Raw genomic sequence first — 27,874 nt, 5'->3', positions numbered from 1 at the left:
CATCAAATGAAATGATTTACTAATGATTTACTGTTACCCCCATGTTACTTGTTAGTGCATTTATCAGAATCACAGATACCAACCCAACTTGTGTAAAGATGTATTCCATTTCAGCGGAAACAAAACATTGAGAGGAGCCAAACATAAGCTCCCAAAAATGAGGGTAAAAACTACGCATTACTGCAAAATCCGATTATGGTTCATTCCATAGAAGTATAATCCTCTGTAAAAGAAAACACGTTTCTAGCCACCTAACTATGTTACAACATCCGATCCCTGAGGATGACGCTTGAGCGCGCACCCCTGTCTCTCCAGCATGTTAACATCGTTCTGCAAGGATCAAAATTCTTAGTTAATTAACAGATGCCAATACGAGCGGTGATCCACCGTTCAGAATTAAGCATTATGTAGATAACAAAACAAAAATTTCATCGACGAGATAAATTATCTAACCTTCATGCTGTCCCTTTCCAGAGGCAAGAAAAACTACTGCGTGAAGCTGTGCACAGCAGCAATACTTCGAAACTAGGATAAGCGCTGAGTCAACTCAAACCACTGCCGTAAAAGGTCCGCCAAAGTGCGAGGAAGTGACTCAATATCTTGGAGAAGAATGTAGTAGGGGAAAGGAAACGAGTCCAGATACTTGGTAAAAGTTGGGGCTCCATTAGAGAAAGAAACCGATTGCATGTCAAGAATCGATTCACGCGGGTTATCCAACACCAGAAAAGCCAGTAGCTGCTTCCTGTCCATAGCCTCTCGTATACGTCTTTTCAAACTTTCTTTCTCATGAAATCTGCCATCCGCAATCACTAGTACCAGCTGTTGCAGATCGTTCCTTCCCGAAGGTGCAGTTGAATGTCTGGATTTGAAGTCTAACAAACGGGTTAGATATTGGAGCAAGTCTACAATCGGCTCATCCTCAATGGTGTTGTCTTGCTTGAAAGTAAATTGTGAGATCATGTTCAATCCAGACTCAGATGAAAACGTCTGGTCGAAATCGTGAAGGAGGCGCACATTCCCTTTCTCTCCAAAGCTTGCAACAGCCATCTCCCCAATTTCAAGCTGTGACATAGCCTTGCAAATTGTGAAGAGGGCCTCCAAAGCCATGTGCCCACAGTGGCTCTCCGACATACTGCGAGAATCATCAATAGCCAACACTATCTGATATTGTCTCTTACTGGCCTTGGTCCTTCGCAGCCATATCTTGTCCTTCCTAAATTGACTTGCAACATAAGGTATGATCTTCTTCATATTGATACGTTTACCAGAACGATAATCTCCTTGAAGTTTGGCTGCTAGAGTAGGCTCCAAAATCAGGCGCAGTTGCTCTGCCAGCTCTTGTGATAATCGCACTGTCATCTGTTCGAGCTTCTGCCACACCACTCTTGCATTCTCCATACTCCCATCTCCACTCTGAATCTTAATTTCCAAATCTCTCCTAATTTCCCTCATCTCCTCTTCAGTCAGGGGCTTTTCTTCAGGCCCACCATTCCTCCTCAATCCCTCGTAAGCCAAAGCTTGTGGCATACGAAGAGAAACAAGACTGTCGTTTTCTTTTTTTCTCTCAACTACCTCTGAGATTGGATCCTCTTCCAGAGCTAGGAGCGCAGTAACATCATCTTGCCGTTCTTCAGAGTTCGGTTGATTCGAATCTGATGCCAGTCCCTTCCTTGTTTTAAGAGGATGTTGAGTCGCTTCCACTCCTTCCATATCATCTTGACCTTCCTTGCTGTCATCAAGCTCCAGTTCTTCTATACTTGGCAGCACAGTATCAGTATCATCCTTCTCTTTCTCATCCTCAGATTCCTGACCCTCAAGGCTCTGAGCATTTGTCAACTGTTCATCTGTAGCAGCTCCAAGTACTTGTGCACTTCCTGTGTCCTCCTTAGGCACGTACTCGTACGCCATACCCGTGCTTTCTTCATTCAAGTTCTCTTCATCTTTCTCTGCAATATCTGCTTCAGGCGCAGAGCTATTATCTAGCATCTGAACCATCTCCTTCCACTTCTTCAAAGCATCACCCAGGCTTCTGTTAGCATTTGCTTCTGGCCTGTCCTGCTTCTTAGTTGCGTCATCAGACAACACTGACTTTTTATCTGCAGATCTCTTGTTTCCTAGAAGATCTTCAGTCGCTGATGACAGCAGTTCAGACTGAGACTGATCAACTTGAGTTTCAGCATCCCCCAACTTATGATCCTCATCATCTTGCCCAACTTTGACAGGATCCCCTTGCCTGCCGGAGACACCTGCTGGAACAGCCTCCGCACCTCCTGTTGCTCTAGAATCTGAAGGCATGTTTTCTGCCATTTCGGGCAACGGAGGCTGAGATTGTTCAGGTTCGGGTTCATCATGGGATGGACCTTCACCCTGTAGCTCATTACCATCCACTTGCATGCTTTCTTCTTCTTTGTTCATACTTGAATCACGCTCCTCATCTTCAACTTCAGCCTTCCCAGATTCCCGTTCATTCTCTTGTTCTTGTTCTGCATCATTTTTGTTTTCTGCGTTATTGTCCTCATCTCCCTGATCAACTTCATTCTTATTCTCACCCGTCTCATTTTCTTCAGCCAAGTTGGCATTATCATCAACATCCATTGGCTCTGATTCATTCATTTTGTCCTCCTGTTTAACGGCCTCCTGTCCACCTTCGTCATCTCCCTCTGCAGTCTCCTCCTGGCCTTCTTCCATACCCCCACCCAAATTCAGGTCATCGGGAAGCTCCAGCTCTTCTTCTACTCGTGGTTTAACACCACTAGGATCTTCATAAGCCTCATCTTCTTTCAAACCCTCATCGTCATCCATGTCATGTTCTGCTTGCTGTGCTTGCTCTTGGTCGCTGGCTAAAGGATCAGTTGGCCCTTCCTTCTCCGCCTTTTCATCCCCTTTGTCGCCCTTGCCATCTTCATTACCTTCTTCTTTAGCTCGCATCTCCAGATCCTCCTCCTCAGCACCCGACATACTTGAGCCTTTTTCTTGTTTCTCTTTACCTTGTTGCTGCTGCTCATTCTTGTCATCATCACCATTCCATAGCTGTTCATCCACAACTTCACTCTTTTCACCTTCCTCTCCCATTTGTGACTCCAATTTCTCATCCTTTTCTTCCTCTGCCTCGTTCTCATCATCGGATTCATCGTCGCTGAGGTCAAGCATGTCGGCATCAAAGTCTTCTTCCATCTCGATACCCTTCTCCTTCTTCTTTCTAGAATCATCCGTTGGAGGATCTTGATTTTTTTCTGTGCTGTTAAGTAGCTGGCCCTCTTCTTCAATTTGATCACTGACATCTTTTTGCCCTTCACCCTCTCCCATGCCGGTTCCATCGGCTTCCTCAAATTTCGTTCCACTAGCTTCACTCTCCTCCTCCTTAGTTAAGCAAAATCCTTCCGAGTATAGAGAGCAAAACAAGTTGGTCAATACATAGCTGAGTTTGGACACAGCTTTCTGCAGAACAACATAATCTGCAAGCAACTGGGCCCCAGCCACCTCTAATATCTGTAACGGAGCATGTATACAACCAAGGAGCTTCCCTAAAGCCGCACGAGCATGTTCTTCCGTGCCATGTTCATTATCAATAATCTCTGCACCTGCAATAAGTGTTTCTCAGAGGATGTCATCAACAGTGCAACTAAAAACCAACTATATTGAAAGAAAATAAATTTTACTAGTAGGGCTTCTTATGTAGAAAACAAAGAACAAGATATTTAATAAATGAAATGATTCTTATACCACTAAAAACCAATTAAAATAGGCACAGGTTTGAGAGGTAGACTTCCAAAAAGAAATAGAAAAAGAAATGTAAACATCTATCTCGAAATCATACAATGTGGAAACTTGGTTTACCTGCGCAGATTAACCTCAGCAATTCTCCGTATATCTTCTCAAAACGTAAAGCTAGCATTTTCTTGCTGATAGATTGATCCACATCCTGAATCGTGCCTGCATGCTCGGACTCTCCAGTATCAGATTCTTGGGTAGCAGCAGAAGTATTTCCTGTGTATGTTCGAAGGTTCTGAACCGCCAATTGAATTTCAGTCACAATCTTATCGTAGTGCTCTGTTAAAGGAGCAATGTTCACTGCCTTTTCCTGTTCGATAGAATAGGTGCAGTTTGTTCTGCTACACTCTTCCTCAAATTTATTGGACATATCTACTGCTCGGCTGAAAAGAAGCTCCAGGCAACTCAGCCCTGGCACTTTAGACCCAGTTAAACCTTTGCGTACTTCTTGTAATAGGTTTTCTGTACTTCTCAAAGAAACAAAGTTCTCAGTGAGTACTTCCTGCATGCCTGGTGTGATCAACAAGGGCCAACACTCTTCCAAAGGTCTGGAGCCCACCAACTCACTTCGAGGAACCAGGAAATGGTCCAACGTGTTCTTACAAACATCCAGTTTACGTGATATTTGCAGAACAGCTTTGCGAAGTAAAGCTGCTTCAGAGCAGTCTGTATTAGGAGACTTCTGTGATGCTTCAGCTGCCCTATAGAGGAGGACTAATTCTGAGCTTGCATGACATAGAGAGTCTAGAAGACCCTTTTGTTGCCACATCCACTGCCTACTATTTCTCTGATAAGGAAATTTCGAATCCTTAGCTGCAAAACCTGGAAGAGGAAAATATTAGAGAAGGCACAAACGTCAAGATCAAACATCTCAGCAGCAAAATACAATAAAGCGAACGAACAGAGAACATATTTACCTGATAAGAGACTTGTTAAATGAACAAGTGAACTAAGCTTCGATGAAAACTCAAAGGCAGTACGTCGCTGTTTTCTTTGCAGAAACAGTAAATGTTCCATGTACTTTGAAGAAACCTCAACTTCGCGCAAACTTAATGCTTTGTTAAAGGCAAGGGCATTCTGCCCAAGCCGTTGGAGGAGTGCAACGTTCTGAAAATAGTATTTTTTAGCGCGTGTCCACACACTGCAGACATTTTCAATAGAAACAATGCTAGATAATCCAGCAACAACTTCAACTTCTTGATGTACCCACAACATCAGCACTTCTGCTAGATCACATCCTGGCTGCTGGAACCAATCATTAACATGTCTCTCATCTTTAGGCACAGCTGACTTGTGATGAGACAGTCCAATGTCTCTCAATGCTCTAAGAAGGTCAATAAGGGCTTTCTTCTTGACAGCAACCTTCGTTTCCCCCTTCCTCAACTCAGCTGACCGTTGTATGACGGCAGCACTGAACTCTTCCAAGGTATTCACGCAATCTTCTTCAACCTTCCGAGTATCTGATGCAAATACTCCAACTCCTAGTAAAGTACCCATCCTTGCAGTTATAGACGGTAACCGCTTATTCAACTCTGGAAGTCCTTGACCAAATTCCGAGGTCAACGAAGTTACATCTGCAACTTTCGTACCACAAAACTGGTCCCATGCAGTGATGCTGGGACTTCCTCGACTTGAGGAGAGCTCTTCTCCAGGAAGAGCAGCAGGTACAGGCTTGTCATCCATGTGCATAGATTTATCTGAGGGCTCTTCGCCAGTTTGAGAAGGCTCTGATGAGGTGGTTAGGGTCGCAAGAGTTTGAGTACCCATACGTAAAGATTGTTTTGATAACACCTCCATGATAGGTTTCTTCAAAAGCTCGTCATATTTGCGAATCAACTTGTGGAGCTTCCGGTGAGTTTTCTCTGCAGATATGGCCAGTGCATAATAACCTCGATCCTCCCATTTCGTCAACTTCACAAATCCCTTCAATTCTTTCTCAATAGGGGCCTTCCCAGCCGTCAAAGCTTCCTCTACTGCAGGCAGGAACTGAGAGTAGTACTCCCCGACATTGTACAAAGCGTTACAAAGCTTCTGCACAGCAGCTTTAGATGACCCAACATGAGGATCATCATACATATCTTCCAATAAAAACTGTCCATGAAAAGAACTTAGCAAGTCGAGACGTCTTTGGAACTCTCCAAGGGGCGAGGTTTGCATGAACTCTTCTAAACTAGAAATTGTGGCTTCCATTTCCTTATTTAAATTCTCACCAAATTCTCTGTGGAGTAATCCATAAAGGAAAAACCACAATTTCTCAGCACTCTTTTCATGCTTCTCTAAAGTGCATTCAAGCAAAGCAGGCCAACTTTCAAGTTCCAGCTTTCGCCATCTTCTCACCAATTTCATCAATTCACCCATCTCTCTCGCCAATGAGACATGTTTGGCAGCAGTTTCTTCCCAGATTTGGGCTTTCGAAAGTAACAGCTCTACCCCAGTGAGTGCTTTCATGATTGGGGCTTCTACAGATATTCCCACAAGAGCCTTAGCGATAGTCAAAAATTGTATCAAAATAGGGTGATCTGGCCATTCGACTAATAGACCACTGACGCGTTCTAAAAACTGTCTCAAGGGTTCTAACATCAGTGCCATCTCCGGGGGATTAGGATCCTTGTAAATGCTGTACTTGGTGGTTTTAATCTCGGAGGATTGATACAAATCACCAATTCGTTTATGCTCAACACTCACTTGCATCATGTGTGATGTCATGAGTATATCTTCTACCTTGGCAGATGCTCTATAGCCAACAGCTCCAAGTAAACGTACTCCAGTCTGATACGCCAGTGACAGTGCATTTTCTCTCTCCCAATCTGAAACCAGCTCGTCTCTAGTTCCACGCTTAGTTATCAAGAGTGTAGATATCTGACCAAAAATATGTTTGTGAACTGACACAACATTCTCAATGAGAGGCTCCTGTATTTTCAACCATGCTTTATCAGATCTTAGTTTCGCATCCTCGGCGGCTTTTTCTTTCTCTTTTAATGCTGCTTCAGCCCTTCTATCATCCAATTCAGCAGTAAGCATCCCAGTGTCGTCATCGTAACCGGGGAATTCATCTCTGAAGTCTACGAACATCTCTCGAAAAGATGCTTCTTCTATTTCATCTTCAGTTTCCAAAGTGTGCGTTCGAGTAGTAAAACGTATAAACTCCTCTTGCTTTTCTCTGGCTTTTTGTCTTTCTCGAATCTCGGACCACAAGGAGGCCAAGGTATTAAATATGTTGTTTACAGCCTTGACAACATCCTTCGTCCTGACTCTTGCTTGCTGTGTATCAATTCCACAACGCAAAATGGCAACCCGCATTACCATCACTTTCAGCTCCAGATCCAGAACCTCTCCATGGATAGAGCCAGACAAAAGGGAGCTGGTCACCTTCCTGATAATTGCTTCTGTGGTATTCGTCACTAGCTCTGTGCACGATGCCGAGATCTTGTGACCCAAGTCGCTTCTCGAAGTAGGAAACTGCATGAGCCTACAGACAAGTTCTTCAAATCCATTCTCTCCGATGCTCACATCATTCTTATCAAAGAGGTCTCTTTGAACACGGCCAGCTTGTAAAAGAGATAGTCCAAATTTTAGCTCATATACCGCCAGTAAGACTGGCTGTACCACATCTCTGTATGCAGGAAACTGTGAAGCCAACCGATTAATAAATTGCATTGCGTTCTCCTGCCATGTAGAAACCTCGTGCATAATTCGTGAACTTCCTGAATCCAACGATAAATCGGCTGCCAGAATAAACAACCTTTCTTTATAAACAGAGGACTTCAAAAAATTAAGAACTTCACTTAAGACGCTCCTAAATTGTGGAGGATCAGGACGTGGAACCAACTTCAAAGACAAAGAAGTCAATTCTTGTTTCATGTCTTCAAGCTTCAGAAGAAGCTCATTAGTCTTTGGTGAGTTTCGGCTACCTCTAACCCAAAACTCACTCTCCTGCCTCACTTTTATATCTAATTCCAGCCGTGTGAGTTGCGTTGAAAGATGGGCATATTTATGAATATACTTAGCAACTGGATCACATCCATCTGACGGCAACATCAAATGTAGTCGGAGTTCCCCCATATAGAGCCATAGTCTTCCAAGGTTCATAAGATACTGGCTGAAACTCGTATCTTTCCAAGCAGTGGAATATAAGAGATTCATACAAGGAAGTAACAAAGGCCCAAGAAATTTCAAAAACTCGGTATGCTGAGATTGCTTTAATAAGGTAGAAAGTCTCTCAAGTATTTCATTCTCGTTTCTCGACAACTCGGACTTATTTCCCATAATACCTGAGTGTAGTACAGAAAGCATGCTGACCAGCATCTTGTAATCATCTTCCTGAAAAGATTTCCTATGGGAGAATATAATCTGCTGAAAAATGGCACTCGCACTGCACACGCTTGACACAAATATATCACTAACCTCCAGCTTCGCCTGAGTCCAGACGTGAACTGATGCCAATCTGAGTTGGGTAAGCTTCGCATAATGGTCCCGTACAGCGCCAGTTCGACCAAGTAAATTGGAAAAATGTACAGTCTGTCCAGCATAGAAAATCCTTGCAGGACCCACTACTCGACACCAGTCTTCCGGTGCACTTGACGCGGTTAGCATGTTCGTCCACAAGGCTGAATGCCATCTATACAACAACTCATGACTTATCTCTCGAAATGAAGACCATATTCCATACTTTTTAGGATGTGTTCCTTCCAGTAGCCATAGAAGGTGTTGGTGAGGGACCAGATCAGCTGGAGATCTTGCAGAACAGAAAATGGCAAAGTCAATCATTTTCTTCAAAGCAACCACCGAGACACTGTCTTTGAGAATCGACAGAAAACTTTCCTCTGACCCACATTCAGTTCCAGCCAGAAGTGAGACTTCAGCTATCAGTCTTGTATCTTGACATATGCTTACATTGCTAAGCCAAGGTAAAAGTTCAGCAAAGAGAGTCCAAGCACTTCGCCATCGCAGCAACTCTTTTGGAAACACAGGACACGAAGTGTTCTGAAGTTCACTTCTAGAACTTTTAGGAGCAGGACACGGAGCAGATGATTTCAGCAGTGGAATGATATCATGGTCGCCCACAGGAGATAAATTCGCCTTTTCAAGTTCTACTCTTTCCTTCAGCATCTCATGGACTGAAGAAGCGTCAGAGTAGCTCGTACTGGCAGAGGACTCACCATTAGGAGTGAATTGTTCAACAAAAATGCTTCTTTCTACAGTCCCCTGCGTAGTGTCCTGACCCAGCCAGCGTATGATACTCAGCCCTGTTGTCGTCAGTTGACGAATATTACCATCTGTACTGATAATGGTAACATCATTAACTCCATCCTGCCATAAATCTTCACATATCTTCATAACCTTAACTTCCAAATCGTAAATCTCTCTCGAGTGAGGTAGGCTAGGATGACCAGAATTTTTCCACAAAAGAGGCTTTGCAAGAGGATTATCCCCTAAAGAAAACGGTTCGTCTATTAACTTGACAAGCCCCTTCACATCATCTTCCGCCTTCACAACAGATTCAGAGGACCTGTCTGTTACTGCGTAAAGAGCCTGTAGACTACGTTTCAATGAGCTCCAGTGAAAGAGAAAGCATTCAACATCGAACTTCGGTCTTCTCAAGTGATTCCAAAGAGCTTCATGCCACTCGAGTACGCCCAGGCAAGACCCCATCATAATTTTCCACCATTCAAGAGTGCTTGACACTAGCACACTATTCTCCAATTCACGTAAGGCAGAAAACAACGGATACAAGTAGATCAACATAGCTCTTGGATGTTGAGCAGACACAAGACGAGAATGATCTGCCCGGTGGATACGATGCCAGTAAGACAGCACGACTGGGCTACTTGAGGAGTTGGGACCTTGCTTCTCCACCATTCTATACTGATCATCTTCTTCTTCCCATTGAAGCAAACATCGTCTAAAGATGTGTGATCTAGTCGCCATAAAGATCAACGTTCCCAAAGTGCTCTTATTCTCTAAGTATTCCAAATTTCTCAGTGTAGCTGGCCGTTCGGTCATCTGGCTGACGAAACGTGAGACGACGGAGGCTACAGTACCGTAATTATATTTTCCCTCCCGCAAGTACCTCTCCCACATACACGACAGCTCCCGAGAGAAAGGATGGGCAATCTCACGTTGGACAGCAGTAACCATACGTTTCAGGCTACCAGAAGAACCCTGTAAATAATCCGTTAAGTAACCAAGCCATTGGATCCGAAAATTGATGTCTACATAGCTTCCTTGTTCCAACATCCACAAGCTGGCAAAAAGCAGTTGAAGATCTAAATCTTGTGCTTTGACATCAAGTAGGGGAATGCTGTTAGTTCGTTCTTGCTTAGGGTTTAAGAGGTAGTAAAGCATATTTGAAGGAAGCCGTGAAGCTATAGTTCTGGAGTCTTGAATGCGCTTCAACGGCTCGCTGTGCTCAGAATCCATTGGCGTCCACTCTCTCGATGCTTTGAGAGCAAAAAAATGGGCACCAAGGTACTCTAGAAGTGCACTGTCACGCATAATCATTGCCTCCTTGGACGTAAGGCAGTACTCCGCGAAAGTCAAAGGAGATGGCCAACCTCCAGGGATACTGCACCCAATCTGTCTCCAGGTACCAGCACTCAAAAGATTCAAAGATCCTACCGTGGATTGAAATTTCTCCATGGCTTCTTGCCTAGCCTCTACAGTATTAAGACGACGAGCATAAACTTGTTCCCAACTGCATGACAAAGACCACGATAAACTGCCACCCCTTTCAAGAAGCTGCTGGAGCAACGACACCCATTCATTAAGCTCTCGTAAAGACACAGGCAACCCACTTTGAGTGACCTCTATAAGGATACGAGTGTCAATATGTACTTTACACATGCCTTGCATAAAACTAGGACCAGGGATTCCAGCTTGAGTGAGAACTTTCAAAGTATCAAGGTCAGAAGCGAGGGTTCCTCCCAAAATTTCTTCCAAAATTGGAGATTCTTTTGCAGCTGACTGAGGCCAATCAGGTTGTAGCATAAACAGTTCAACTCCACGGTTGCGCATGGCTCTTGAGACGTCACCATGTGCAGGGTCCACTGTGAGAAAGAGGCGGAAGTTGGGATGAGCATGAACAACCATGGCTTCACCCTCCACAAGACCACGCTCATTAACCATGATGCTACCTCCAGGTTCAAGTAGAGGATTCAGTCGGTCAAGAACCTGTCAAAACACATCCAGAAAATTATGAACACGATGGTGAACTCAGATATGCAACTGCTTTTTATGTGCAGAGAAAAAGATGTGCACTATATCGATGGATAAAAAGTCGAAACAATTGTGTATAAACATGCGAAAATTGATGTCTAGCGGAGTCAATCTGAGTCTGATGACATTTCGTTTTTGAGTGCCACGAGGACTTTTCATCGTAGATCCACACTAGTTTTATAAAAGAGAAGATATTACAGTGCTACACAGTAGGGACTGTCGTGAAGCAACTAAAATATATCAGCATCGACTCATCACATTCACTTTCTTGAAACTCTATCCGCGATCTTGCCCACAGCAGATCCAGTTCTACTAGCTGTTTCATGCTCATAGGTTTGTAAACAATAACGTACCGTAGGATTGCAAAAGTTGGCATTCTCAAGTACTACCCATTCCCCACGCTCAATAGCTTTCAGCAGTCCTCCATCGACCCATTCGAAACGACCAGCAGTACCCAGCTGCCCAAGACTAGACTTCACGTGGGCCACTCTTTGATGTAAATTACGTGGGTCTAGCACAGGATCATCCATAATCATTCCACATAACGCAACTGTTTGGCGCATCTGGTCCAAGGTCTGTAGAAGCATATTGACAGCCACTACATCTATAACACCTTGATCAATGTCCTGCTCCATATTGGTTGCATGGCTATTGATTGTCTTCTGAAAGGCAGCCCAAGACCCAAAGAGACTCTTTACCATATTCAGTTTAAGGTTGGTCTCCAAAGAACCCTCTGAGACAGGAACACCTGAATTAGAACTGGGTTCTCGAAACATAAAATTCAATTAAAAAATATCATAAAATTTTAAAATAAAATAAACGAAATGTCATGCTTATGCTTCTAATAGTGCATAACAGCTCTTTCCAGCTCAAGCTTCAGAGGGTTTGATTTACAGAACTACGCAATGTTTCCAAGGCAATAATATTACAAAGATACTCAATATACTATTCTAGTCAAGAAAGAGAAGGAAGAATACCTTCATTGACAGACAAGCAGAAGCTGCAGACAGACTTCAGCGAATCATGAGCCAACTTCACGATTTCCTGCCAATGTCGAAAGAAATCATGTTGTTCGAAGCAACCGAGCAGCTCTGTGGTATCTGTCGCGCTGGATAAGGTAAATTCATGTAAAGAATTACCTGTAAGGGTGGCCAGCAAGCGCACAAGGGAAGTTTTTCCTGATGCAGGAGGCCCAACTAGAATACACATCCAGCCTCTGGAGACGCAGTGCATGGCGGCTTCTAACCTGCACCCAAACATTCCTTTCAAGATACAAAATAGGAAAAAGTAATATGAATTACTGCATCTATGAATCAATACAAATCCACGATATCGACTAGGTATAAATCGATGGTTCTCTAAAATATCTGAGATAATACAAATTGACAATCAAAGATTAAAATAATAAAAAATAAATAAAAAATAAAAAATAAAAAAGGGTAGAAGAATGATTGCGAAAGACTAACCTGTTCGCTAAACCTGGCAAAACTTGCAACTGCCTGTCAAAATCGCCTTGTAGACGAGGTCCACTTCTGCGAGGAAGAGATGCTAAACCTACCTGTAACCTCTCGGGATGAACTGAAATTGCTGGAAAAGTCTCGATATCAATACATATACCAAAAACTTCCTGATAGAGACTGAGGACTTGGCGCCTGTCACCAACTGTTCGCATGCGCTGGAGATACATGACATCAAGAAAATGATCTGGTGCGCCAGTATGTGAATCACCATCTGGTAGCTCGACCTTGGAATTTTCCATAAGCTCACACCACCTTAGTACATCTCTAAGATTAAACTCCCAAGGAGAGCCAGAGTGTCCATATTTGTGAAGGACCATTGTGTCATGATACAACCGAGAATTGAACTCAACCATGTTTTTCAGAATTGATCTTGAAAGAGAAGGGTGTAAGATGCTTGCAACTTCCAAGAAATCATCTTCAGAGAGGGATTCAACATAGACTTTAGTGAACCGATTCAAAAAAGACTTTGGTAGACCTTTGCGACCTCCTCCTTGAGATAATGGATTTTGGCAGGCAAACACGCGGAATGAGGAAGGACATTTAAAGTAGCGACCAAGCTCGGGTATGAACAGCTCCCCTCGATGATCAAGACATGCATTCAAACCTTCTAGCACTGATTGTGATGCAAGGTTGAGTTCGTCAAGAAGCACCCAGTGTCCAGCTTTGAGAGCCTGTCAGAAAACAATCTGTGAAATAAGTGCCACGGAAAGTAGATGAACAGAAGATATGTACTCAAAGGAGTACCAATCAAAAAGAAACAAGAAACGAAACTCCCTCAAGATGCGCTGAACACTTCCTAGAGAAATTCGGACATGCTGGGCAAGTAGCCATCACCCAGCGACTTCAAAAAGCTATATACAAGTTGGGGAGCACCATGACAAAACAAGGTATAGAATGATAACCTGAAGAAATACACCATCCGACCACTGAAATTCTGCACCAGTTCCTCCTTCAACTGGCATATCTGATCCCAGCAAATCCATGATATCTGTCTGCTCAGAAAGATTGATTCTCACTAAAGCGTGACCCGAGGCAGCTGCTAGAGCTGCCACCAGGCTTGTTTTACCAACACCTGGACTTCCTTCTATAAGAACCGGTTTATTCAGCTGCAGGGCACGCAGTATTCGCCACGCATTGCGCTTCGTAGTAGGTGCATCCAATGCAAAGCTAATGTTTGGTGATCTGTAATCACCTCTAACAATGTAGAAAGGATGTATTCCAAATAAGTTGCCCCTAGAGTCCGTTTCAACCTCCATCGGGTCTGTTTTAACAGGTCCAAATGTGTGATCACCCAATTTCGTCGTTTCAACTGCATCGTGCCGCTGATGTTCGGGTAACCGCTCAAACAAATGTTTTGCGCACTCAGTTTGCAGCTGCTGAGCAGCTGAATTAGAAAGCCCCAGTCCAAAACCGATTCCATCCAGAAGAACCAGGAAAGCACCATGAATAAATGCAGGAATTTCGCCGATTTCCGATTCAGCGGCATTGATGTAAGTAATCCATGACAAGAGATCTCGCACTGAAAGCGACCTTCCGCCTTCATGATAATGTTGAAACCACTGCCAAAATTCAAGCATGGGGTCCACTAACTTAACAAGACCAGGCCTTGAAAATCTGTCCACAGAAATGCTTCTTAGATCGCTTATATCGTTGATTGGAGGAACCCAAATCTCAGTGAAACGATTTCTCAGAGCAGGAGACAGTTCTTTTTTGCCAAAGTCTCCTCCGGGGTTCATTGTAGCCAAGATACGAAAACTTGAGTTGGCTATCAACTCCTCTACATCAGCACCTCCTTTTTCTGCTAAGACCTGTAAAATGATATTGTAAAATTAACGTTATTTTGAAAAAGCATTAAGTCTAGAAACCATTTTTTCAAAATATAAATATATATAAATGAATCTCCAGTACGCTAGTCAATAACACCAACCAGTGACAAGATGTCAAGCCAGTCCACAAAAGCAAACAAAACGTCAGCACAAATCATTGCCAAGGTGAAAATGTGTTGAATACCAATAGGCGCTTGGGCTCAAGCACACTGTTGAGTCTCTCCAAAACACTGTCTTCCGCAAGAGATATCTCATCCACAAGAAACATATCACCATTGCGCATAGCCTGAACGAGTGGACCGTCATGCCACACAAAGAGAGATTGCCATTCTTTGTGGCAATTTGAAAGTTCCTTCAAAGCTTCTTCCAGAAGCATTACTGCTTTGGCTACTTTGCCTTTCTTATCCTGTTTTCTTTTCTTCAGATCTGCAAAATGCACCAAATGTTGCAGAAAAGAGTTAATTTGTCGAATAAAAACTCGGGCATCTATAAATCTCCGCAGTACACATAAAGATCAGAACAAAGGACCCAGGAGCTTAAAATAACAAAAATTAGAGTGTCAAATCCAGGCCGCATCCCCAAATAGTGCTTCCAAAGAAAAAAAAAAAAAAAAAAAAAAGTCAGCTACGGCTAAAAGCACTTGACTGAGACACATCAATGAGTGCTAGCGAGTAAAACATAGTAATCGATTACAAATTCAAAGTAACGTTAATTAATCCTACTGAAGAAATAGATGTGAAGTACGGGGAGCCCAGAGCAGTCGATAATGTAATGACAAGAGCAAATTAACACACCTGAAAGAGCATTTTTTACAATGGTCAATGCCGTTCCAGACTCCTCTATCTTCACAGGAAGCTCATCAGAACAAACTTCTCGGAACAAGTCCACAGAGATAATCTTCTCAGCAGCTTTCTGGAACTTAATTGCAAGGCTGTCTCGATCCCGAACTGGACGTAGGCCACCAAGAAAGTCCGAAGTCTCTGAATGCTGGTGACAATTTAAAATATGCAGACGTTGGTTGTAGAGCAAAGACAGCAGCTGACATACCATTGTCTTTCCACACCCGGTCTCCCCTACTAACAGAACAGGCTCACAATGCTTCACACAATGCTCAACTAAGTTAAAAAGCCGCTTCATACTCTTCGTCCAAACAATCCTACCAAAAGTCGACACATGCTCTGGTGACTCTGCCAGCTTCTTGATGGCCTTAAATGATTCAGATGAATCCATCTCATGAAGCTGGTCCACATCCAAATTCACACGCATATGTTTTTCGAGTACTCTTTGCACCACTTCCTTCTCATCTAAATTCCGCAGTCTCTCTGCTAACAGCAAGTAACCATCCCTGGCTAGCTCTACATATCCATTGCCATGTCGTTCAGCCCATCGAAACAGGTCGCGAGCAGTTATGAATCCGTGCTTCCCAGCAAACACCTTGCTACCTTGTCTATGTCTCTGCAAGTCCTTCATAACCTCAATCATCTTAGCGGCATAGCTTCCGGGAATCTGGCACCGTTTCTCCAGTATCATACATAACTCATCATCAGGAATATCATCAACATGCAGTTCCATAAACCGATTACGAAATGCTCTTGAGAGAACCTTCCGACCTCCATAAATACCAGGGGGGTTTTGTGTCGCAAATAACATGAAATGCGGATGCGGCTTTATTGTCTGCTGAATCTCAGGAATAAACAGCTCTCTGTTATCATCCAGTAGGCGATTAAGAGCCTCCAACACATCAGAAGGGGCTAAATTCAATTCATCCAGGACAATCCAGAAACCGTTTCGCACAGCTTCAACAAGAGCTCCTTCCTGAAAGACCAGCTTTCCTGAAGAATCAGTTACATAGGAGCCAAGGTACTCTTGAAGATCTGTATGTTCATGGTTGTTGATACGGACGAACCGATGACCTGTTATGGTAGCCAGATATTCAACCAAACTTGTCTTCCCACTTGAAGTTGGCCCCTGTAATAAAACAGGATACTTGCGAACAAATACTGCCCTTGCCAAATTCTTAAGATGCTCTGTGATAGTCTTTGTGAGCACATACCGATCTCGAGATTCCAAAGACAACCTGCCAGCGAAAACAGTCAGGAAAGGAATTAAAAGTAGAAGATATACTTAGATATTCAACTTACAAAATCGAAGAAAAAACAAAATATTGAGTTGCAAGTTTAAAAACTACTACAAGTCGAAAAGAACAGACTTGGCTACTGATGAAAGCTGAGGCTGTACCACCTCAAATCTATTTAGAAAAAAATTGAAGAAATCTAACCTTGACGGCTGAGCATTACCACTCTCCACCCAAATATGCTCAACCAAAACATGGGTGGGACTGGGCTTTGGTGGGACTTTAAGTAGAGCCTTCAAAGCTTTCGTCGCACCAAGCCCCGTAGTCTTGAACAAAGCAGCATTAATAAGTTGCTCCATAATTGTAGCACTTGGTTGATCGAGAAGAGTCAGAAAAGACATACAGATACCATCATACAATGATCTCAAAAAACCATATGTAGACATAGCAGCACACGTGTATTCAAGTGCTCTTGTAAGGGACCTTAAACTATATTGCGGCTTCTGGTTGGCTCCATCCAAGAGCCTAATTCCAGCCTCATGACGCGCTTGCAGGTAAAAGTTAACAATATCTTCCACAGGTGGAGAGGGAATTGAATTCTCAAGATACTGAAACACCAAGGCTTGCAAATCCTCTTTCTGTGTCAATTCATCAATATACAACTCTGTAAAACGATTTCGAAGCGCGATTGGTAAGTCACGTTTCCCAAAATCTGTTGCTGGATTCATACATCCAAAAATACGGAAATTGGGGTGGCGAGACACATTTTCAACATCACCGCGCTCTGTGAGCGATAATGTGCCAGATGTCCCTTCCAAAACGCCCGTTAGTCTCTCCAATGTCTCAGCTGGGGCTAGATTCACTTCGTCCAGCAAAAGCCAATGACCCTCCCGAATAGCCTTCACAAGTACTCCCTCAACAAATGAGAAAGCAAATCCTGTATTTGCAGCCTCCACCTGCCGTTCAGCCTTTCGTAATTCAGATGTGAAAGCTCGCCATCGACTTAGGAGTCTGTTGTTAAGAGGACGCCTTCTTTTGGGGCTCTGCTTCTCCACACAATGCCCATTGTCCGAATCCTTTACTTCTGAAGTCGTCACATTTCCATTAGCCTCAAAAGATGCACCCAACAGCGTCGAAACAGTCCCAATTACAGTACGAAAAGATTTCAGCAGCCTATCCCATTTCCTCTTCTCTGCAAATCGAAGTACATGCTCTAGCAATTCAGCATTCTTCTTCTTTGGAAAGGTCTCTCGGAAAAGAGTGTTGAAGTTCTCGAGCAGAGGCATACAAACGCCTTGTGCTTCAACTGGCTTGTACCCGCCAAGGAAGTCTGCACTATCCGTTTGCTGGCTCATGTTCAGTACGATGAGAGGCACTCCTAACTGCCAAGCAAGGTGTTGGACGACGCTAGTCTTACCAGTACCAGTCTCACCAACAAGAAGAACTGGTTCCTGCTGCTGCACACACGAAGCTACAGCTTCCAAGGCACGTACAGCTTGTCCAGTGTTTGCGAAAAGACGAGTGGACAAAGGCTTCCCTGTTCTTGGCTGGATAGAAAGATTAGCCCTTCCTATTTGTAAATGTGACATACTCATTTGAATGGAAGGCTTGTTAAGTGAAGAGTAAAATGTGACGCGGTCCAAAGGAATATTCCAAAATTGCGCAATAACTGACAGAGCCATTTGGCGGTCCGCGACACACGCTATTGAGGCACAAAAGCAGTCAGCAGCTTCTACAAAAATGCGTTCTCGAGCGGAACTCGAAAAAGACGAAGCTCCTAGCACTTGAGACCCCAGACAAGAAATCCTAGTGCACCATTTAAATAGGTCCCGAGTAGAAAACTGACGACCTACATATACAGAAACATCAGGTAGGCCATTGGCGGAAGTTTCAGACTGTGAAGCAATGTGCTTGACTAGATTAAAAGTACCAATCACTTTAGAAACCACAGGTGCAAGAACAGGGAACCGGATGCGAATAATATCAGCGAGTTCTTCATCATTAGGAGCATCAAACAATACTTTCCTCCAAAGATTTCCCAGCATTTCCTTCTTCCCTCCTGCGAAAGCCCCACCATGCCTGCTTCGGGTAACAGTTGAGAAAATTCGAAAGTTATCAGCAGCAGGTACCATCTCTCCACGGCCTGGTATGTACAACTTTCGATCCTCAAGTAATGGAATAAGAGCAGAAAAAATCTCGAAAGGGGCCCTGTCAATATCCTCAAACACCACCCACATCCCTCTCACAACTGCTTGAGTAAGAGCCCCCGGTTGCCACTTGAACTCTCCCGGAATTTCAGTGCAGGCATAATTCCCCAGCAAAGTCTTACTATCCATCTGATCATCCAAGTGAATAAAAAGAAGATCCAGGTTCCCGGTAACGTAAGCCAGTTCCTGAATCAAAGAAGACTTCCCAGATCCTATAGGTCCTTCTAAAAGCACTGGGCTCCGTTGGCTCAATGCCAGCACTACAGCTTCCAAGTTCCGTTTAACTGTTGGTGTCAAAACTAATGATTGACTAGAACACAGCGTCGACCTGAAAAATGAAGCAATCCATCAGAGAATGACCACTTCGCCGTTGCAGAAACAATGCCAGCTCAAATTGAAAAATATACTATTAAAGAAACGTCACTATTTCAAAATCGGACCTTGTCAACACTATCCTCTCACATAGAAAGTGTAGCGTGAGATAAAAACACGAACCTGCCCTCTCTCATATCTTGCCGAACCGGGAGGTCAATTCCACAAATTCGCAAATGGAAGCTATTCGTCCCTTTCCAGCTTTTGATGCTGCTCATACTCAAGTCAGAGCGAGTATCTTCAACTAACATTGAGTCTTTCGATGATTCAGGTTTTTCTAAATACATTCCTAATTTTTCAACGGCCGCTTGCTGACAAAAACATTTCCACCGAAGATGACAACCAAAAATTTGCTCGTCCGTCAGCCCTGCAACTGAGCTGTTGAATTTTAGAGTGGCATTATCACTCATTTGCAAAACTTGTGAGAGAATTTGTGCTGCGCACCATCGGACGTCTAGACTTGATTCATCTAAAGTCTTAGGCAGTGATCGTAATAAATCTAAGAAAGGGCTCCAGTCCCAAATTTCCCGAAATACTGTTGGCTCCAATTGTAGAAGCCGATAGGATGCGTACAAGACTTCGCTGAATACAGGTGCCCCTGACGTGGATTGAAACCCATCACTAGTAGATAGCATAGACTGATAGTCAACTGCGCCTCCATGCAGAAGGCGCTCAAACGGAGATGGAGCAAATTCAAAGTACTGAAGCAGTGAACTGATCACAGGCCAACATCAACACATCACAAACAATCAAAATCAGTCGCGAAAATGAGTTTTCTCTGTAACCATAATAACAACTACAGCTTTAAAATCCCAACAATTTGACCAGTTCTGTTCTTCGAGAGGATACTGTCAGTGACACTCTCTACCAGCAAAAAGTAGTAAGCCCTACACGCTGATAGTAACAATTCCTGCCTCTGCTTCTTCGTTCATTATTTTGTCCTCTTTTGGTTTCTTTGTTCTTTTCTCTTTTTTTTCTTATCGTTGTATTTCGGTGGGGACTGTCCGGTTTCTCCACATACCTAAGTAAGTAAGGCGCCAAGTCCAGCAGCCTACAGAACAGAATGCACGTGTGCTCATGCAACCCGAGGTCCCATCCACCTCCATTTCGCAACCGCCTCGAAATTCTAACAAACCCCTCACCCTCTCGCCCAGGAGAGCCTCTCCCCTGCCCCCACAATTGCCGCAACGAGTACACTAAATTATCTAGAACCCTAGGAAGAATTGGCCGAAAGCATCCCAACACGGCTAGCCCAACGTCAGGCTGAATAACAAGATCTTGCACCACCTCTAAAACACCACCCTCGTCAATTCCACTACTCTTCTGCGCCAATACCACAGCAACGTCGGGATCTTCGCGTAGACCTGGACACCTAGCTACCAATCTCTCCAACGCATCCCCGCAATCAAAATAGTCATCGTGCTTCATCCTTGCAGCCACTTCCTGCAACCCCTAACCTCCCGCTGTTCTGTTCTGTTCTTTTAACTTCCCCTTGTTTTGTTCTCCTTCCTTTCCTTGGCTCTTCTTCTGAAAGCTGAAGCTCTTCCTCCCTTGTCCTTATCCTCGTCCTCGACCTCAATCCAATCGAGCCTTCCCTGAACCTGCATAAGCACCGCAAAACAAACCAAAGCAACGCCACAAAACCCTGGGACTACAACAATCCAGCAGACAGCGGCAGCCTCCCTCCCAGGCCAGGCTGGGGAATAAGAAACTGCACAACAGCCGGTGGCGAGTAGGGTTCAGGGTTTAAGGGAGGCTCTGCAATTAGGTTCTACTTGAGCCCTACTTGGCGGCCGCTGGCAGTGTGAACAGCACCCCACGAGCTCCTGATTTGGTCCGGCCGCCAGGAGTCCTCTCCTTGTCGCGCCTGGCCGTTTTCCACCGCCCAATCTCCTCAAAAAGCAAAAGTTTCTCCTTAAAGGAGAATCTCAAAATGTTGCCTGCTCTTTGGTTTGTGTATGATAATGTGGTATTGTGTATTGTTGCTTAGAAACAAGCTTTCAAATCATGGGTGAGAATTCTGAATTTTATCCTTCTCAAGTATCTGGTAAATGCTGAATCTGTAAATTTTCACGTCATTGAAAATAAATGAAATAAATAAATCAGTTACTGAGACTTATGTGTTATGATAGCTCATTCTACAACAATTATTTGTTCTTCTTATTAAGCACATTTACTCATATCATATATTCGATTGATTCATGGGAATAATTTTTAAACTTTATTTAATCATTGATGTTTTAGGATATTCTTTATTATGATATTAATGTGTGTGCATATTTGCAATTCAGAAGTACGTTTGGTTGTAGTTTATGTCACAACACATAAAGTTTTCAAAAACTTTTATTTAAACAATGTGAACAACAAATTTGAAGCTAGAGTTTGGGTCTTTAAATTACTAAGTATGCAGTGCACATTCATGCAATCCTAATGCCAATTCACAGACTTATACATGCAATTTTGGAGGTTAAAAATAAAAAATAAAAATTATGAAAGTTTATAAGAATACACAAAATGTTAAAGTACATGACATGAAATTAAACTCTTCTTTTTTGTAATTTTATTCTTTACTGACCCTTTTTGATACACTTACGATTGATTGTAGAACAGTTTTTGGTTTAATAACCACAAACAATATCAGACTTGATTTATTAACTGTATTTTGATACACTTGTGATTAATAATAGAATATTGCTGTAATGTTTTCATATTAAGTAGCCCAATGATTAACCACTATTCATTTAACATATTTCTTTATTTTTTTTTACTCCAATCAATTTTTTTGCTTATATATACATATATAAATATATATAGTTTTTTTAAATTTCCCAACAAAAAATGAAAAGTTGGGGTGTCAATAACAAAAATTGTGGTGGCATAAGCAACATCCTATATATATATATATATATATATATATGTGTGTGTGTGTGTGTGTACATATGTATGTATATGTGTATATATACATATATAAATATATATATATATATATATATATATAGTTTTTTTAAATTTCCTAACAAAAAATGAAAAGTTGGGGTGTCAATAACAAAAGTTGTGGTGGCATAAGCAACATCCTATATATATATATATATATATATATGTGTGTGTGTGTGTGTGTGTTTATATGTATGTATATGTGTGTATATATATATATATATATATATGAGAATAGGTTGTCACATGAGGAATAAATCATAATAGAGTAAATAAAAAAATTAATTTTAAGTCAATAATTTGTCAAAATGACAACCTTTTTTCTAGTACATATATACATTTATGTTTTATTTTGCACTAAATTGAAGAGTAATCATTTAAATTTTTAGAAATTATTTTATAATTAAAACATCTGAAAGGTTTTATTTATTGAAGCCTCATTTTTCTTTTTCTTTTTCTTTTTCTTTTTTTACAAAAATGCCTTTCATACTTTTTTTCAAAGTTAAAAATTTTGAACAAGTACTATCCTCCAATTCAGCATCTTACATGTACAATTTTTTTTTTCTTCTTATTTTTTGAAACTATTTTCAACCAAACTGAAAACTAATTTTCATAGGAGTTCAATCACAGAATGCTACAGCATTGATTTGATTTAAGTTAGACAATATTAAATCATAATCTTTGTGCAATGATTCATTAAAAAAATGGTTTCTAGAAAATCGGTGATGATTCCTTCATAGTATTTATCGCCAGAAAATTTGAAAAATTCCAAAACATGTAATGTTGTAAAGTTTCTCACCTACAAGTACAAAATGACTTTAGTTGTTTTTCTGTAATTATTTTGTTTTCTGCTTTTGACATCCGTCCGTCCGATCTGTTCGTTCGTTCGTTCCCCTTCATTCTACTGTGGATTTGTGGGTCGAGGAGGCTGATCCGTCGTCGTCCCCACCGTTTTGTTGGTTGTGTTGTGGGGGGTGCGTTGTCTTCATCCCCATCTGGCATGCCATGGCATTTCATTACATTGCACGCCCCCCCAATTCGCCTCCTCCTGGCCCTCGTGGTTGTTCCCCAATTCCCTTGTGACACACACACTGACTTCAACCAACTTTGCAGGCTCGCTGCATCACATCCATCTCCCCCCTCCCATCCACTGGACCACGGTTTGTCCGTCAGCATCTTCTCGGAGGTTGAAAGTGCCACCCAGATCGTTGCTATATTAATCTGCCCAATCGCCTGGTCCTTCAAATCGTCAGGTAACGACGGAATCCGGATTTTTTTGTACCGTCTCACAGTTGAGTTGCCTCCATTGAGTGATTCTGAGTAGATAGATCTTGTGAATGCTGTCAACTTGGGTTATGGTTGCGGAGCTGTTGCAGGTTTTTCGAGGTTTCTGGAGGTTTTAGGCTATGGCGACTTTCTCACAAGCTGGAATGGCTTTGTTTCCTCGTTCTACCTTCATCGAGGTACATACCGTCTGCGAAGTGTTTGACTCTTGTAAACTCGCTTCCAGCTGTGCACACGTTGCTCCGCCTTGCCTGTATGGTTGGGGTGGGTGCGTGTTGTGATACAGGACGAGAGTTAATGTATTTCGAAATAGTGATGGCATTAATGTTTGGTGTTTACTTGAACGTGAACTTCTTACTGATCGGCGACATAGGATTTACTGTAGACCTTCAATCAAAGGTAATTCAGAATTGTATATTGTATTGGTAAGCCGTTAGGTTTGTGATGCCTGGAACGGACGAAGTTAGAATCGACTCGATGGTCGAGGTGTTGCGTGATATATTTTAGTTTTTAGAAGTGTGCTGAACAGACGGGTTCTGGTTCTAGGACTGTGGAGCCTCTACGAAGTCCTCGTTCTTAGGAAATGCGGTGGGTAGCGAGTTACTGGTTGTCAACAGAGGCGCCAGGACTAGGATGGCTGTAACGTCAGCTCCCAAGAACCGAGAGATTACCAAGTCCTCCGATTTTGATCAGAGCGAGACTGTACGGGTGGGTGTTCTCGGTGCCAGTGGGTACACTGGATCAGAGGTACGCATTCGGCGAACTTTCTTGAGAATTGTAACGTTTGAATCTGCCATTACAAATCAGCTAGCTAAGATTCTTACTTATGGTTCTAATAGTGGGTTTATTGGAAAGATCATTCGCTTGCTGGCGACACATCCGGTCTTCAAAGTGACAGTGATGACAGCCGATCGGAAGGCAGGCCAGTCCTTAGCATCGGTCTTCCCCCAGTTGATCACACAGGTTTGAATCGAGGCAGGCTTGCAGAAGTGTATAACACATTTTAGTGTGCCGTGGCCTAGATTCTAGTTTTGTCCAAAACTTGACTTAGGTAGTAATTGTTCATTACAGGATTTGCCGAACATGGTTGCAGTCAAGGATGCCGATTTCCTGAACGTTGATGCTGTGTTTTGCTGCCTTCCTCACGGGACAACTCAGGTACGAATGACAGTCTACCTTTTCTCAATCGTCTGAGTGTCACTGTAGATGTAGGTCCTGACTAAATGCTGAGATTTTCTAGTGGTTTTCTATCAGGCAACTTTTTGAGAATTATGAGGTTATTGAGGTTTCGTGGACCAGTACTGCTGCTCTCATAGTTCGAGCATTGGAGAGTGGTAGACTTTTGCACCTTGGTATTTTACCGTCGATACTCAAATCTTGAGTTTTCTCCTCGACATTTTGTATTATATAATTGATCGTGTGTACTGCAGGAGATAATTGCTGCTCTCCCGAAAAACTTGAAGGTGGTAGATTTATCAGCGGTAAGCTTAGAGCTATGACTAAAGTCATTCGTGGCTTCGCAATACTTATTGCTTTGTTGATTCTCTTGTGCAGCTTTTGCATCACTTATGACTAATGTCTTAAAATTTGTGAAACTTTCATCTATCTCGACTAATGCACTAAAAATCTTGAGGCTCCGCTAAGTTTTCCATTCGCTTGACTGGGCAGAAAGTGGCTTCACCGAACCAGTCCTGAATCTCTTTTACCATGTTCGTCTGTCCATAATATTGAAAAGTTATGTCAAAAAGTGACGATTGGAGTCTCTAGATGATGAACTTGTGATGAGTAATTGGTGCAGGATTTCCGTCTGCGGAATACAGCCACTTATGAAGAGTGGTATAACGGACCCCATCGTGCTCCTGAGCTACAGGTTAGTACCTCAAACCTTATGACCCTGTTTCTTTTTAGTCCTTCAGTGATTGATGCTAAAGCTTTTTTCCACCGAATGGGAGTGAACACTTTTGAGTGTCTTATGAATTTGTGCTTTGTTCATCTAATTTTGACTTCAGTTTACTCCTAATTAGAAACAAAAGTGTCCTCATTTAATTTATTCATAGGCGTCGATTAGTGAATACATGTTGTCCCATGCATTTTGTAGAAAAATCAATTTATATGTATGGAGTTTTTTGGTACGCTTTAGATCTTAGCCTCTATTCTTTCAATTTGTGTAAAATGGATGTAGAGTTCGCTGTAGATCTAAAAGTTTATTCAGCAAGTCTTAAGAGAACTAATTGGGTGGAGAATGTATTGGCTTTCTTTTTAACAGCCTCTGTTGAATTTGCAGCCTGAAGCAGTGTATGGATTGACAGAGTTGTGTAGAGAAGAGGTCCGAGCGGCTCGTTTGGTTGCAAATCCTGGATGCTACCCAACTTCAATTCAGCTTCCCTTGATTCCTTTACTGAAGGTGCTGCGCTCAACTTTCCGAGTGATTCACTGAAATCTAGAATCCTTCGTTTCCATTTCTCTCAATAGCATTACGATGTAGCATCGCCAACGCTGCTAGTAACAGTGGATGAACATTACATATTTTCTTTAACTTCCCTTTTCAGGCTGGACTAATCGAGAAGGACAACATTATTATAAATTCCAACTCCGGGGTCAGCGGCGCAGGTACATTAAATGTTCTTTGCCTTGAGCCTTAGTCTCCATAACTGATATATTTGAGCGCTTGACAGGTATGAATGGTTATTACATATGGCACGAGTACTTGAACCTGAGTCTTCTCATGTTTAGGTCGATCTGCAAAGGAAGCAAATTTGTACACGGAGATTTGTGAGGGAATTCACCCTTACGGAATCACGAAACATCGTCACGGTAAATTTCCCTTTGCTTACGCATCTCATATCTAACTGATTGAGGCATCAGAAACAACTAGGTTTATTGTTGCAACAGAATGTCATGAATGTTCCATGACAGTATAACCCTGTAATTTTGAAATTCTAATAAATATCGGATCGGTCTAGAGGTGGTTGTTGTCCCTCACACGTTAATCTGTTACATTGCAGTGCCTGAAATCGAACAAGGACTCTCCGATGCGGTTGGCTCTGACGTTACGATCAGCTTCACTCCAAACCTTATGCCCATGGTAATAATCCGCGTCTGTTTGTAAGTTTCTTCGAATTCTTGTTTTCTACTGCTTCACACTATTCGTATTGATATAGGTGGTTTGTGAACATGTAATTGTACAAGGAAGAACCATTTTTCTTAACACTCAATTTCCTTTCGTAACCGTGTGCTATTCCGATACTGCCTTGCAGAGTCGTGGAATGATGTCTACCATGTTTGTCCAAAGGAAGCAAGGGGTGACAGTGGATGATTTGAGGAATCACCTTGTTGAGCGATTTTCTGTAAGTTTCCAATCTAAGATTTCTGTGTTTGTTTTCACTTGCGTTTCAGACAGTGCTTCGCAACCATAGGGAGTAAATGTGGTCAATATTCAATTCCTCACAATCTGTCGACGGCCTGTGATTTCATAACGATTTCTTGCTTTATTTGGTACACAGATTTCCTTACTAAGCCTCTGATCTACGACGACGGTTGTTTGACAGGATGAAGAGTTTGTTGTGGTGCTAGAAAAGGACATCGCGCCTCATACACGGCACGTACGGGGGTCAAACTACTGCTTGTTGAACGTTTTTGAGGATCGCATACCTGGCAGAGCAATCATCATCTCTGCGGTAGGCTAACTTCTTACAGATTTGAATGTAAAACATTCCTGACGTAGAAACCTACATTAGGTTTCAAGCTTTCTCCAGTGAAATAGTGGATGATTTAGTTGTGTGGTTGAATGTGTTGCGTTTACGTTAGACTTTTCTTTTTTCTTTCTTTCTTTATTATTTTTTCCAGTTAATTACTAAATAACCATCTACAACAGAAAGATTCTTCAACAGAGCTTTCTTGTATATGGGTGAACGTTATTTTGTTACCCGTCACACATCATACTGACGCATTTTGGTTGTACAGATCGACAATCTTGTCAAGGGTGCATCAGGTCAAGCCCTGCAGAACTTGAACCTGATGATGGGCTGCCCGGAGAATTGTGGGCTCCTTCAGCAACCCATGTTCCCTTGATCTTTTGCCGACAGATAGAATGAGCACACTTCATAGTATGATATGTGTTGCTGTAAAATATACTGTTTTGATAATCAGGTTTTGATGACCCTTAAAGTTTTGTGAAGAGAAATTAGGTCTTACAGCTCCTGACCTTCTACCGTCATTAAAGAGTGAAGCGTTGAATCTTTTACCTGATAGCAGAAGATAGGAGCACATTTGTGAGGTTGCGGATCGGGTCACATATAAAGATCGTCAGAAGTGGTCAAAGTTGTCAAATTCATTTCTCTGGGTCCCAAGATTAACAGCTAGTACACTTTAATTGGAGAAGCTTAATTATTTCGAAAAATCTTACAATAACAGAGTTCCAATCTAATGAATCTGAGTTCCTAACTGCGTTTTTTTTTGTTAAACGCTTACTAAGGAGGGGTTTGAGTACTTCCTCTGTTTGTCGCAGTTAAAACAAGTATCAATACAATGTGCATTAAAAAGTGTATTGTCTATGTTGATGTTACGAAAACTAGTCTTCGGTAGGCTGTACAATGGAAGTTGAATCTAATTCTTTGGTTGAAGAGGTAAGTGTTTGAGCTTGTCAGCCGACCAAAAGTTGCCCTTATTCGA

At 42.4% G+C, this 27,874-nt stretch overlaps 2 protein-coding genes across 3 annotated transcripts; one reads left to right on the top strand and one right to left on the bottom strand.

Moving 5' to 3' along the window:
* Positions 1 to 88: 88 nt before the first annotated feature.
* Positions 89 to 20,711, bottom strand: LOC112285727 (midasin-like). Its single transcript, XM_024526781.3, has 13 exons — positions 20,007 to 20,711; positions 19,109 to 19,699; positions 16,611 to 18,941; positions 15,127 to 16,409; positions 14,517 to 14,758; positions 13,409 to 14,314; positions 12,453 to 13,177; positions 11,964 to 12,232; positions 11,340 to 11,719; positions 4,689 to 10,941; positions 3,838 to 4,593; positions 454 to 3,581; positions 89 to 330 (listed from the first exon to the last, which is right to left on the bottom strand). Exons 1-12 carry the CDS (start codon positions 20,411 to 20,413, stop codon positions 526 to 528), a joined length of 17,199 nt encoding a protein of 5,732 aa, XP_024382549.2. The 5' UTR covers positions 20,414 to 20,711; the 3' UTR covers positions 89 to 330; positions 454 to 525.
* Positions 20,712 to 22,915: 2,204 nt separating this feature from the next.
* On the top strand, positions 22,916 to 27,654 carry LOC112285375 (putative N-acetyl-gamma-glutamyl-phosphate reductase, chloroplastic). 2 transcript variants are annotated; one of them, XM_024526134.3, is made up of 14 exons: positions 22,916 to 23,172; positions 23,296 to 23,382; positions 23,750 to 23,950; positions 24,059 to 24,166; positions 24,275 to 24,361; positions 24,634 to 24,684; positions 25,002 to 25,073; positions 25,488 to 25,607; positions 25,753 to 25,813; positions 25,937 to 26,017; positions 26,209 to 26,288; positions 26,461 to 26,550; positions 26,752 to 26,880; positions 27,167 to 27,654. In XM_024526134.3, exons 2-14 carry the CDS (start codon positions 23,326 to 23,328, stop codon positions 27,272 to 27,274), a joined length of 1,245 nt encoding a protein of 414 aa, XP_024381902.1. In that variant the 5' UTR covers positions 22,916 to 23,172; positions 23,296 to 23,325; the 3' UTR covers positions 27,275 to 27,654. The 2 variants fall into 2 exon arrangements, with proteins under 2 accessions (XP_024381902.1, XP_090108826.1); XM_090252700.1 differs by lacking the exon at positions 22,916 to 23,172 and having other exon boundaries at positions 23,173 to 23,382.
* Positions 27,655 to 27,874: the final 220 nt, after the last annotated feature.

This window comes from Physcomitrium patens, chromosome 8, assembly GCF_059467195.1.
Source record: "Physcomitrium patens ecotype Gransden chromosome 8, ASM5946719v1, whole genome shotgun sequence".
Taxonomy (NCBI): domain Eukaryota; kingdom Viridiplantae; phylum Streptophyta; class Bryopsida; order Funariales; family Funariaceae; genus Physcomitrium; species Physcomitrium patens.
The sequence above is the reverse complement of the archived record's forward strand: the minus strand, read 5'-3'. Positions and strand labels throughout refer to the sequence as shown.